The sequence below is a fragment of the Lissotriton helveticus genome, chromosome 6, assembly GCF_964261635.1.
Source record: "Lissotriton helveticus chromosome 6, aLisHel1.1, whole genome shotgun sequence".
Taxonomy (NCBI): Eukaryota; Metazoa; Chordata; class Amphibia; order Caudata; family Salamandridae; genus Lissotriton; species Lissotriton helveticus.
The window spans coordinates 1,231,815,344-1,231,829,378 of record NC_136067.1 but is presented as its reverse complement, the minus strand read 5'-3'; the positions used below and the strand labels follow the sequence as shown (position 1 = coordinate 1,231,829,378).

The following is a 14,035-nucleotide window of genomic DNA, read 5'->3' as shown; positions in this document are numbered from 1 at the left end:
TATTCCTCACCCCCTAAAGCCATTTGCCCACCTTCTTCCAGTTTCCATGGAGCCCACATAGTCACTCCTAGAAACAAATCATTCTAGAGTGTTGGCTGTAATGTAATATCACCCCTTACAATACGTATATCCCATGTAAACTTAAATAAATGTGTGAGATCATTAAGGAGGGTGCACATGAGGTCAGGGTACTTAGTATGCAGAGTAAGGTGTCAACAATTACCCACGGCACAGACAACTTGCTCCTTGAGGATCTGTTTGTGACCCTCATCTCACAATCTCAAATGGCATGTGGTATACTGCTTAACTGTTGTGGAAAGTAGGTAAATCCAGCCATAAGAGAAGCTCCCCACCCTCCGACACGCACAGATACCGTGGCCTTTGATGCTGTGGGGATCACCCAGGTATCAAAGCATACTTTTGTGTGCTCCTTTCCAGCATAGTGCTCTCTGTTGGAAGAGGGTGCTTGAGGTGAACATGCAAAGTGTAATATCACTATGTCTAACTGTACCAGATTAGTTCATGTCATAATTTACAGCACATTTCTGTTAACCCAATTAATTCTGGTAGTGTAAGAAGTATTTCACCTCAACTAAACCAGCTGTGCTGCTGATCCAAATTTCATTGGGCTGTAAATGAAAATTGGACTTGTGTATGGGGCCCCTGATGACATGAGGTAATCTGGTAACCTTAAATGTGCCCTTTGCTGTTCGAATTTGCATGGGATACCTTTACTTTTTTGGTGAAGCAGGAATCACTCCATCCGCTTCATCTTGATCATGTGGCGAACTTAATGAAAATGAGGGTTGACGCGTGTGGCAGTTTGCAGGAGTCACCCATGCGATCTGACATCAGTTCCTTACTTCATGCTACAGTAGATGTAGATCCACAGATTCCCAGGTCATGAATCCACTTTTTCTTGAACTTTTACAGGATTTTTTCAGAAAAAAAATTGTTTGTGTGCAAGGGAGGGTTAGCGGTGCTCCAGGGACCAAGTCCGACCTCCCGGAGACGCCGCATTCCGAAGTTGCAGGCGAGGGGACTCGCGGCCTGCTCCACGACGGCAGTCGGGGCCTAAATTCGGATCGAGGCCGCCTACGAGTCCCCGGTCGGGTCCGCCCGCCAGCGGTGCGGTCGGAAGGGAGGCAGAGGCAGAGGAGGTGAGCGGTGGGGGTGTGAGCGACAGGGGTGTGTGCGGTGCAGGCTGCGATGGGGGAGGCCCCCCCGCGCTGAAGATAAAAGGCTCCCGAGTGGCATATTGGAACCTGTGCAGTTCATTGAGGAGCTTGCAGGTGCCTGGGACACGGCTCAACGCGGGAACAGGGGGCAAGTGACAGGAGGGGCTCCCCCGGTGCCTCTGAGCAAAGCAACTACATTGTTGGACATCGTGGGGACTCCTGAAATGGAGGAGTGATTGGGGAGAACTCGATGACATAAACAGTCGCAAAATAGGGCAGTGGTGACTAGGGGGCCACTGTTGGGTGCTGCTAGGGTCTGCGGTGTTGCCCGTTGAGGCGGAGGAAGATCCCCGCAGCGTTGTCGGAGCCAGGGGCACCCCACATTACAGTGTTGACTGACCATTGGAGGTGGGGAGAGGCCGGGTCCCCCCCTCCTCCCCCTCTCACTGCCAGAGCACGAAGAGTGAGTACCATTGGAATTGGCCCGCCCGAAATAGGAGATTCCGAGTTGCTCCCCAAGACCACTCACGGGGCTTAAGTGGAGCACAGATTGAGGCAAAAGAAAACCCTGACCGGAGGTACACCGCTACTGGGGCGCAACATGTGGTAGTCAGTCGGGAGGTTGGGGGTTTGCCTGAGAGTTCCCCCCCCCTCCAACTGGTGATTCTCGTCGAGCCACTCCTCTGAGACACGGCGGATTTGCCCACAGACCTCAAGCATCTCTGCGATTGTTGCTTTGTGGTGACCCCCATGATAGTGGAGCTCCGGCGACCAGAGCAGCTTAGAACATGGTGACCAAAACAGACTGGGAGAAGCACTCTTCCAGGGGGTCAAAGGGGACCAACATACTTGACCACTACACAATGCGAAAGGGCTCCCCGTCTGAAACTCAGCACAGCGCAGTGGGCGGCGGAGATTCTGGTGGTCCAGGAACTGGCCTGACGTTGTCGGATGTCATGGCGGTGATAGAGGGAATTAAATCATCTCTTGGGCAGTAAATGGTGGCACTGGACACCAAGCTTGACACTGTCTCGATAGAAGTTAATCTTATTCATGTGGATCTGACTAAGGTTAACAAGAAGATCAAATCAGCGAGAAGTGAGTGCCCTTAAATTGTCCCACGACCAGGTGGAGCGCAAACTTGATGAATATGAAGGCAGGGCCCGGCGCAACAATGTCCATATTCTAGGAGTGCCGGAGAAGGCGGAAGGTCCGGCCCCATACCTGTTTGTAGAGGAACTAATCCTCCAACATCTCAAGCCCAAGGGAATCGGAAAGATCTTCACTATCGAACGTGCCCACAGGGTCCAGGGCGGGAGGCCGAGGCCAGGGGCGCCCCCACGCCCCATGATTGCAAGGGTGCTCAATTTTAGAGACAGGGATGCTATCCTCCAGGCTGCTCGTCGGGGAGGACCCCATCGATACGAAAATGCCACGCTTTCCTTTTTCCACGACTTCACTCAACTGGTACAGAGACAAAGTTGTAATTTTCTGGCGGTAAAGAAAAAACTGCGAGACAGAGGATACAAGTATGCCATGATGTTCCCAGCACGTCCTCGGGTGGAGGCTGAGAGAAAAGCATGGTTCTTTGACAACCCTGAGGTGGTATCTGACTGGATAGATAGCCGCCCCCCCGATGGCTCTGAATCTCGAGGTCGAGATGGGGAGGAAGAGGTCACGGAACAAGACTGAATCCAAGCCTCGCTATGCAAGCTCTTTATGAAGTGACAGGTACCGGGTCGTGGCTCGACAGGCGGTCTGATAAAAACTTCCCGGGGAACAATGAACTGTATTTACGTTTTTAGTGCTCCGATGGACAAAAGTGTTTCTTGAACTGGGGGGGTCATGGGGGAGGGTGCGGGATGCCGCTATCCCCCTTGTTTACTACATTTAGTAGCTTAGAGGTTGTGTGTTTAGGACAACAGGCACTCTGCTAGTTGGGGATGGGCTTTGGCCATATGCAGGGGTGCAGGAAGGGTGGGTGGGCGTTTAGGGGGTTTTGAGTTTTGGCTTAGATTTTTTCTATCTTTTTCCTTTATCTTTTGATTCAGAGTATAATGCTGTTCAGAAGAATTGCTTGCAATGTGGTTTGTTTTTTATATCCCCGTTTTTCCTTTTTTGCATCAGGGACCAACGCAATGACTGTATCGAAAATGTGGATTTTATGTCAGCATAGAAAGGACAAGGTCACAGTCGGACATAGTTCAAGTTGGTTTAATGTCGATACCTAGCAAGGGGTCGGGGATAAAGGTGCTGAGTTGGAATGTGAATGGCTATGGGGACCGAATCAAGGGAGGAATGGTTAATCAGTTGGTGAGAAGGCATTCTCCTGATGTCGTACTATTGCAAGAGACTCATCTTGTTGGTGACCGCTGCATGGCTCTCCATAAGGGAGGTTTTAGGTTGGTGGCGCATTCTGGGTTTATCACGGGGCCCAGGGGGGTAGGAATATTGGTGAAACACTCCTTTCCCTTGACGAACCAGGCCACGCGGTCCGAGCGGAGGGGCCACTACATTGGAATCTCGGGTCAGTGGGAAGGGAGGACGGTTACCTTCTTCTCAATCTATGTCCCGCTGGGCCTCCAATCTGACACTTTCCGCGACCTGGGGGCTGTCTTTCTCACCCTGCCCCTGGGCCTTCTGATGCTGGGTGGCGGCTTTAATGCAGTGCTAGACGTGAGGTAGACAGACACCCGGCCCGAATACTTAGACCAGCACATAGATGGCTCTCAGAATTCTTAGCAACTATTTTGCTTGTGGACAGCTGGCGGATAGGTAATCTGACGCAGACATACTACACACACGTGTCTGCAGCGCATCACAGCATGTCACGACTAGATTACATATTGATACCGGCAGCCCTAGCAGATACAGTCAGAGAGGCACGGTATCTCGGTTTGGGGATCACCGACCATTCTCCAGTGTGGTTGTGTGTGGAACTCGGGCACCGGCAGTTGGAAGAGTGACTCCTATAGGTGCATGGAAATTGAAAGACCCTGCGACCAAGAAGGAGATTGTCAAGATTTCAGATCGCTATTTCCAAGAAAATGTAGGTACCGTCCAATCGGCACAGTCATTGTGGAAAGCATATAAGACGGTTGTCCGCGGGGAAGTCCTGTCTTTGATAGCGGGGAAGAAAAAGAAACACCAGGCAGAGGTCAAGGAGGAGGCAGATGTAACTCGGTTGGCTAAAATGGTGGCCAGGACGGCCGCTCCGGCAGACGTGCATCTTTTAAAATTAAGGCAGGAAGAGTACAGAAGCCTTGCCAAGGACTGGGCAGTTGCGCAGAACAAGGCCACCCAAAGCAGAGTATATGAACATGGGGACAAGGCTGGTAAACTGATTGCTCAGCTCGAACCAAGGGAGTGGGCGTCGCGGCTTGTGCCGGAGCTACAGAGAGCGGATTCTATCTCGGTCACGGACCCCCAGGCAGTGGCAGATGAGTTCTCCAACTTTTACAGAGGTGTATACACTTCGGTCGGTGGATATACGGAGGGTGAGAACAGTGATATGATAAAGGACATCCGCATGCCGGTACTGTCAGAGGACGATAAGGGGTATTTAGATTCCCCTTTCACAGATGATGAAGTGGCACAGGCGATTTGAGGGGTAAGATCTGGGAAAGCGACAGTCCCAAACGGCATCCCAATAGAACTGTATAAATTACATGCCTATACACTTGCCCCATATTTCCGATCCATGTTCACGGAAAGTAAAGAGAAAGGTCGACTCCCATATGACCAGCGGGTGGCCAATATAGTAGTCATACACAAAGCAGGCAAACCTAAAACTCTCTGCTCCTCGTACAGGCCAATCTCGCTGCTAATGCGGAGCCAAAAATCCTCGCGAAGCTACTAGCTGCCAGACTGGTTAAAGTAATAACCAGTTTGATACACCCAGATCAGTCGGGCTTTATGCCACGCCGTAACACAGCTCTCAATCTGCGTAGGTTGCATGGTATATTGGGTGGTACCCCGTCGATTCATGAACCAGTGGTTCTGGTGTCTCTGGACGCCACTATGGCGTTCAATAGGGTGGAGTGGTCCTACCTGTTCGCAGTATTGGTGAAGATGGGCTTTGGACTGGAATTTGTAAGCTGGATACGTTTGTTGTATGTTGCTCTCTTGGCCAGGGTAGTTGTCAATAACTATAAATCGGCCGACTTTCCCCTTGGAAGAGGCACACGGCAGGGATGCCCCCTGTCCCTGCTCCTCTTTGCCCTCGCCTTGGAACCTCTGGCGGCACAGGTTAGATAGGACCGATCGATACGAGGCCTGCGGTGGACACCGGAGTGGGAGGATAAAATCTCACTGTATGTGGATGATATCCTCCTTTATCCTTTACCTCACTAACCCCAGGGACTCTGATCAATTTTCTAGACGTACTTGCCATATTCGGAAGATACTACGGATTTGCAATTAATTGGTTAAAATCGGTGCTCTTTGTCCTCGGGGGTGAGCCGCCAGTGCTCCTGCAGGCATGCCCTATACAGATTGAGCCGGTAGGGTTTAAGTATCTTGGAATAGGCGTTACACTTGACCCGAAGAGAAAATATCTCCATAATCTGGGACCCCCCTTGGACAGGCTCAAGAGAGACGTGGAGCGCTGGAAGGCTCTTCCACTTTCCCTGTTGGGTAGAGCAGTTTTGTTTAAGATGATGGCCCTTCCCCGATTTCTGTATGTATTACAGAATACAATGGACCCGGTACCTGCATCCTATTTCAAAGAGATTGAGGCGCTCCAGAGGAAGCTTCTCTGGGATGGAAGATCCCGCATTGCTTTTTCTAAGCTCACTCTCCCGTGGTACGGCGGTGGGATTTGGCTGCCAGACCTGCGGAAATACTATTGGGCTTCTCAGCTCGCTGCGGTGAACCATGTTATTTACGGGCCTCCAGGTGATCCAGGATATGCCATGGACCGTGAATTCACCAGAGCGCTGTATGCCAGCCCGAAGCGGTTCACCCTAGTGGGTCCAACGGCGCATGCTGTCCACGTGTGGCATGCGGCCAATAGACATCTTGCCTGGGAAGGGTAACTCACCTTGGCCACCCCCCTATGGAACTCGGAGAGACTAGGGAGTTTGTGGAAGACCAAGGGATTTGACAAATGGGATCTTATCGGGATCACACAGATTAAAGATATGTGGGGAGGGGGTGAAATACATACCTTCGCCTCTCTCAAACAGCAATTCAGCCTGCATGATAGCGAGTTCTTTCGGTACCTCCAGGTTAGACACGCACTCCTCACACACATACCCAGGGATGCTACACTTCCTGAGGCCTCTCCTCTGGAAGATTGTGTGCTAGATGGGTACCTCCCCGAGAAGACAACTTCCTTAATGTATAAAAAACTCATTAATCATATGGAGGACCCCCTGGGGCATGTTCGAGCACAATGGAGTGCTGACTGGGTGGAGTTAGATGATGAAGATTGGACAGAGGCGATCTCCTCTTCGAGAGTGGTTGCGATCCAGATGCGACTTCGCCTGTTACAATTAAAGATATTACATAGGTCATATGTCACAGGGCCTCGCCTGGTGCGAATGGCCTACTAGAAAGTGGTGCGTGCCGAAGGGGGTGTGGAGAGCTCAGCACCTTCATGCATATCCTCTGGCATTGCGCAGAAGTGCAGGAGTACTGGACCAAGATTCCTGATGAGATGAGGTGCTTTGGGGGTGGAGATAAGGCCAGAGGCCCGAAGATGTCTGCTGAATGTGTGGGAGCCTACTGACCTGAATGCATACGGGAAGCAATGGGTAACACTGGCTTGTATGGTCGCGAAACGAAATATCGCTCAGCTGTGGGGGGCCAGCCAGCCGCCTCTGGTTTCCAAATGGACGGAGGACCTGGATTGGTGTATGTTTCGGGAGCGGTCGGTGTATGTGGCCTGGGGTTGTCCGGAGAAATTGGGGAAGGTGTGGGGGACCTGGAATAGTTACAGAGGAGATATTTGTGCGCCCCCGGTGCAGCAGGTAGTAGTGGATGCGCTTGAATCCCCGTGACCTGATATGTATATATTGTTATATTATTTGGTGTAAACGGGACTGTGTCTTTGTCCGATGCTGAAATTGTAGGTGACTCCTCCTTTTGGTGATAGTGCGCATGGGCCTCGACTCCTTTGTTAGATTGTTTTTTTCTGCCATCGGGTTCTGACTTGAATTGATGTGCTCTGGTTTTCTCAGGTTCCCCTTGATGTGCAATCCATTTACCATCTACGGTATTGTTTTCGATCGTGTATTCACCTTCTCCGCGTATCGTATTGAATACAAAAGGTCTTTTCAATTGGGAAACTCTTGAAAGGCCCTTTGGCCTACCCGCGTCGTAGTCGATGGAATGGAATCCATTTAAATTGTGCCCTCGGTGCCACGCGAAGTTCCCGCGCACTGACTCACACTAAGTGAACAACTTGTGCTTATCTCCAGGGCACAACGAACAGGACTGTGACTGGTGTAAATCATCCCATTAGAAGAAAACACTCTGCGATCATCGGGCTTGACGCCGCGACATGCAGACCCACCACACTGGATTCATTCCAGACCTCTTCCAAGAAGATTCTGAACAAGAGACCGGCGATGCACTATGGGCTGAGGAAGAATAGAAGGATCCTATATCTTTCTCCGAATCTGGCTCTGATGTGGACAAAGACATTCCACAAGGACAGCGTATCGTGAGTACCCAAACTCCTGTGCCCCAAAGGCCTACTCCGCCCAAGAAAAAGGCTCTGGTCCCACCTCTGCCTTTGAGCCATGATCGGCACTGACAAAATGTTTCCAACGCCCCCCCTTCTGGCTTGGCACTGAAATGCATGCTAAAGCCTTCCGGCTCGGGATCGAGTCGTCCACACTGGCACTGAACCAAAACCTTCAGGGTCGAAACCAGTCTCAGCCCCAACTCCTTTGACACCGAAACGAAACCATCTTCAGAACCAAAAACCTCCGCACTGAAGACACCAGCACCGAAAACTTTGGCACCGAAACTTAAAGATGCTCTGATACCACCAAAGGAACCTCGTTTCGATGTCCTGCCTGCAAAACAGGACCCGAAACATAAGGAACTGGACATATTGCAAACAAATTGCCACATAAACGCAAGTCTGAGTCAGAGGACACTTATCACATTCCTTCAAAAAGGAAACCTGTTGGTACTAATCCTCCTCCTCCTCCTCCTCCTCCTCCTCCTCCTTCTCCTCCTCCTCCTCCTCCTTCTCCTCCTCCTTCTTCTCCTCCTTCTCCTCCTCCTTCTTCTCCTCCTCCTTCTTCTTCTCCTTCTCCTCCTCCTTCTCCTTCTCCTTCTTCTCCTCCTTCTCCTTCTCCTTCTTCTCCTTCTCCTTCTCCTCCTCCTTCTCCTTGTTCTCCTCCTTCTCCTTCTTCTTATTCTACTTATTCTTATTCTCCTTCTCCTTCTTCTCCTTCCCCTTCTCCTTCTCCTTGTTCTCCTCCTTCTCCTTCTTCTTATTCTTCTTCTTCTCCTTCTTCTTCTTCTCCTCCTTCTCCTTCTCCTCCTTCTCCTCCTTCTCCTCCTTCTCCTTCTCCTCCTTCTCCTCCTTCTCCTTCTCCTCCTTCTTCTCCTTCTTCTCCTTCTTCTCCTCCTTCTCCTCCTTCTCCTTCTTCTCCTCCTTCTTCTTCTCCTTCTTCTTCTCCTTCTTCTCCTTCTTCTTCTCCTTCTTCTTATCCTCCTTGTTCTCCTCCTTGTTCTCCTTCTTCTTATCCTCCTTCTTCTTATCCTCCTTCTCCCATTTGGAGTCACCAGTGCTCCCAGAGTATTTAGAAAATGTCTAGCAGTAGTCGCTGCTCACCTACGAAGGTGACACATTCATGTCTTGCCGTACTTGGACAACTGGCACATCAAAGCTAATACGTACCTAAATTATCTTCTTCATTCTCACTTAATACTGTAGTTACTGTACCAACTGGGTTTTACAGTCAGTGTTGAAGTCGCATCTTAAACCTTCCAACACTCAAAACTATCTAGGAGCCACTTTAAATACTCAAAGAGCTCTAGCTTTCCCCAGTGCAGCCAGCATTCACAATATTCAGACTCTAATTATTCAGCTTCAGCCCACTCACTCACTGCCAGCTCGAGGGTATATGCAGCTGTTGGGAATGATGGCCTCTTGCATCATGATTGTTCCCCATGCCAGATTTAACATGCTCCCCGTCAGGAATGCTTAGCAAGTCAGTGGAACCAGTCGCAGGGTCTCTTAACCGATCTAGTGTTGGTAAGCGGCCGTACTCTTCGCTCTCTGCAGTTGTGGAACCCACGAAATTTGTCAAAAGGACGGCCCTTCATAAGATCCTGTTCAACAGACAATACTAACAGTAGACGCGCCGCTCACTGGTGGGGGAGCTCATCTCCAGAATCCTACAATTCAAGGCTTATGGAGACAAAAGCAAAAAGCTCTCCAATAAATCATCTAGAGCTGCTAGCAGTGTTTATAGCGCTCAAAGCCTTTCAAATTCACCTTGTAGACAAAGCTGTCCTAGTCTGCACCGACAACATGACAGCTATGTATTATATACAAAAACAGGAGGTGTGGGGCACTCTCTCCAACTGTCACACCTAGCTCAAGACATTTGGAAATGGGCCATACGCCACAAAATCTATCTCCTAGCAGAACACTTCCCAGGAGTAGACGATCAGATTGCCGGCCTTCTCAGCAGACAGAGGCAGCAAATCCACGAGTGGGAACTTCACCCTCAAGTTCTCAAGTTGGGGGTTTCCTCAAATAGATCTTTTCGCCACACATAAAGACGTAAAATGCCCAAGCTTTGCCTCCAGGTATCGACACCCACTCTCCAAATGCAATACTCTATGGATGAACTGGTCACAGATATTTGCCTACACTTTTCCGCCTCTCCCACTCATTCCATGAGTGGTTAGGAACCTCAGGCAAACATCCCTCACACTGATTTTAGTAGCTCCCACATGGGCCCTTCAAACTTTGTTCACGACCCTGTTGGAGCTATAAGTAGTTCCATATCAAAAGCTGCATCTCACTTCCAATCTCCTCACACAGAGCCCTGGAGAAGTCAGGCACCCAGATCCCAAAGAACTTAACCTAGAGATCTAGCTCCTGAAGTCAGAGTTCAGTTATCTGAAACTTCCACCAGACTGTATGAACATTATTAGAAAAGCCTGAAAACCTACAACAAGAGATTATTATGCAGCTAAATGGAAGCGTTTTGTTATCGATTGTAATCGGAACAACACCAATCCCCTTGATGCTTTCATACAAAATATCATATGCTATTTGTTACACTTGCAGCGGTCACAATTAGCTTACACTTCTATCAGCTTACATCTCACTGCATATCTACAAAACAGGCAAAACTTCTCTCTCTTTAGAGTACCATTTATCAAAGCTTTTATGGAAGGACTAAAATTAGTTCTACCACCAAGACCTCCACCTGCCCCAGTGTGGAATCCTAACATAGTCCTCACACAATTAATGGGCCCACCCTTTGAGCCCTTACATAAATGTGAACTGCAATTTCTCTAGTCGAAAACCGTTTAACTTATTGCAGTTACTTCACTGTGGAGAGTGGGTGAGCTACAGGCACTAACCATAGGAGAACCTTTTTTCCAGCTACATAAAGACAAAAAGGTTCTTCATACCAACCCTAAATTTCTACCTAAAGTAGTTTATACCTTTCACATCAATCAATCGGTTGAGTTATCTGTGTTCTTTCCTCTACCAGATTCAGTGGCAGAATAAGCTCTACATGCTTTAGATGTTAGAAGAACCCTCTTCTATTACATAGAAAGAACAAAGTCATTTTGTAAGACTAAACAACTTTTTGTTGCTTTTGCTCCACCTCACAAGGGCAATACTATACCCAAATCAGGTATTGCTAGATGGATTGCTAAATGTATTCAGAATTGTTATGCAAAAGCAAAGAGAACTTTAACAATACCCCTAGAGCGCATTCCACTCCTCGCAAAATAGGAGCTACTATTTCTTTCCTAGGAAACATATCCATAGTCGACATTTGAAAGGCTGCAACATGGTCGATACCACACACATTCACCAAACATTATTGTGTAGATGTGTTAGCAAGGCAACAAGCTAATGTGGGCCAGGCAGTACTTAGAACACTTTTTTTCAGACCACTGCAACAGCTACAGGTTAGCCACCACTTTGGGAGAATACTGCTGTTTAATCTATGCAAAGTTTGTGATCTAAAGCTCATATGACTCGAAAGGATAATGTTACTTACCCAGTAAGAATCTCTTCTTGGCATGTAGAGCTGTAGATTCACATGCGCCCACCCACCTCCCCGGATACCTATACCTGTTGCAGTTCTCTCTTACTTTATATACATACGCATGGACATCTCTAGTCTACTCTTACTAACTCCATTCTCACCCTCGGCGGGAAAACAATCTAACAATGGAGTCGATGCCCATGCACACTATCATCGAAAGGAGGAGTCCCCTACCTTGTGACTCGAAAGCCTTCTTCGAAGAAAAACGACTTGCAAACATCCTGAACCAACACTAGATGGCAGGAGTAGGCAAAGCATGTGAATCTACAGCTCTACATGCCAAGAACAGATACTTACTGGGTAAGTAACATTATCCTTATCACAACTATCCTTATCGCCTTTCTGGAACTCCAATGTTTGTGAATCCTAGTATTTAATAGTGCTGTTATGACTTCCGCAATTCAAAATATATTTTAATATCCCTTTTCATTCTTGCCAATCTGTCTTTCAGGAAGACACAGAACAGCAGCTTTGTGCTCTACAGTCTAAGACAAAAGAGACCTTACGTTTGCTGTTCCCACAAATTTCTCTGGTATCAGAGCAGGTAAGACTTATTTGTTATGGGCTTTCAAATGCTAATGTACATCGCTTTCTGCAAGATATATGTAATAATTGATGTCATGGCGAGTGGAGGGCTTTCGTGTGTATGTGAATCTATGCACACTTGATTTCTTCTTTTAAAAGCATACAATTGTGTAACTTATCCCTTACTTTATTTTCAAATGACGCACAAGTGCACCATTCTTACAGGTTCAATCAGTAAAAGTGCCAGGAAATGCATTCCCATTTTGCCTAATCCTTTCAGGCTCATGCGTCATCTTCAGCAATTGACAGTTGATCACAATAACACAATCTGATTTGGTTTCAATACAATAACCCCTTGGAATTGGACACCTGTACTGTACTGTTCTGCTCTACTATCTGAAGTGCAATGCCTAATTATAAAGCTCAAAAATGCCAAACTGTATCCTGCCACTGCCTAAACTAAAAATGAGATTTCATGTTGAGGGACCGCTCATGTAAGAAACAGTCAGACCTACAGTGCCTTCGAAAAATAGGCAGAGTGTTTTGTAGCTCTAAATTTGAAGTCAATGAATTCCAGGACTTCGCTACAACCACTGAAAAGCCTCAACCTCACATCCGAGTTTGGTAAATCCTAGAAACCAGCAGAGGCAAGTGACAGCCAATCTCATGCAATGGGTAAGAAAATAGTGGTGAACCTATCTTGCAGATATTGAGTATCCTTTCAATGAAAAGCTTTGAATACCATATACACAGTTGTGTTCTCAATCTTTTTAGATATAGGCAGCCAATTAATGGTTTTTAATGTGTGGGATGCAGAGGAGCACTTGGGTAGGTAAAGCCAAGTAGACTGCGTAATTTTGAATCTCCTGATTTTGATGTAATAAAAGAAGTCAAAAATAGAGTTGCAATAATTGAGCCACCTCAAAAATCTAATTAAATTCAACCCAGTGGGAGATGCCTTGCTCGCAATGAGTGAGCAAATTCAGTTTTTTGTCGATTTAAACCTCAGGGTCACCAATGTCAGACACAGGGGATAGAGAAGGTCCCAGTTCTAGCCAGAACCCAGATTTTTAAATTCAGTCATCAGTATTTGTCTTTTTTTTGTTTTGTTTGTTTTAGAGTTTTATATAGCACAAACTCGACCCGAAGATTTCAGATATCAGAGCAATTTACATGAGCGCCAGTTTAGTTACATGTGGACACTTTCATTTTTGTTAAGCACTGGGGAGATTAAATGATTTGCCCAGAATCACAGGATGTTGAGCTTCATTGCCGAGACTCGAACCCAGTTCCCCTGCTTCAAGGTTGACTGCTCAAGCCGTAAAGCTACATCCTCTCCCAAAATGTAGTTGTTTTTGATCCATTGACACCACCAATTTTCATCAGTATAACAGGCAAACTTCAGCCCATTGGAGCGGATTAGTCCTGCCAGGGGTTTATACATTAAAATTGAAATGAGTTGGATTTAAAGCTGTTCCCTGAGGGACACCTTGAGCTTTTACCTTAAAGACTGATGGAAAGCTTCCACCTGTACATCTTGGGATCTCTCGGATAAATAAGACTCTACCATGGCTATAGAATTTATCTCTAACCCAGCTTACCCTAGCTATTCCAGTATCTGGGAATAGGAGACTGTGCCAAAGGCTGTGAAAAGATCCATTTGCACCAAAACTGAGTAGCACGCTTCTCCGCCTAGAAGCCTCAGGCATTTCAGAACAGAGAGTGAAGTTGCCCCAGTGCAATGGCCAGGCCAAAAACCTCTGAAAAACCAGGCCAAAGATCCTGTTCTTTGTTAAAAAAGGACGAGTGACCGATATTAGCTGCCACTCCAGGGCCAGAGGACCGCTATCTGTAGAGATGAATGAGATATCAGTCTGTAATTATCCACTACCCTTGGACTGGCTTTAGGCTTTTCTTACAGAGGTAATAATACAGCTTGTTTCCAGTTTTTAGGCCCTTTTGGTAACTCCAAACATTTATTAGAGAGTTCTAAAGAGCCTGATTAATCAATCTGTAACCGTCCATTATGGTTTGAGGAAGGTAAGCATCCTTTCTGTGGGCCGAAAT

The 14,035-nt window shown here is 47.5% G+C and overlaps 1 protein-coding gene across 6 annotated transcripts in view; it reads left to right on the top strand.

Annotated features, from left to right (window-relative positions):
• The window catches only part of RRBP1 (ribosome binding protein 1), a 292,620-nt gene that overhangs the window by 194,832 nt on the left and 83,753 nt on the right, over positions 1-14,035 (top strand). For all 6 annotated transcript variants that reach the window (XM_078648944.1, XM_078648942.1, XM_078648940.1 and 3 more), the window contains exon 21: positions 11,895-11,987. In XM_078648944.1, the coding sequence (XP_078505070.1) occupies positions 11,895-11,987 (93 nt within the window). The remainder of the gene's footprint in view (positions 1-11,894; positions 11,988-14,035) is intronic.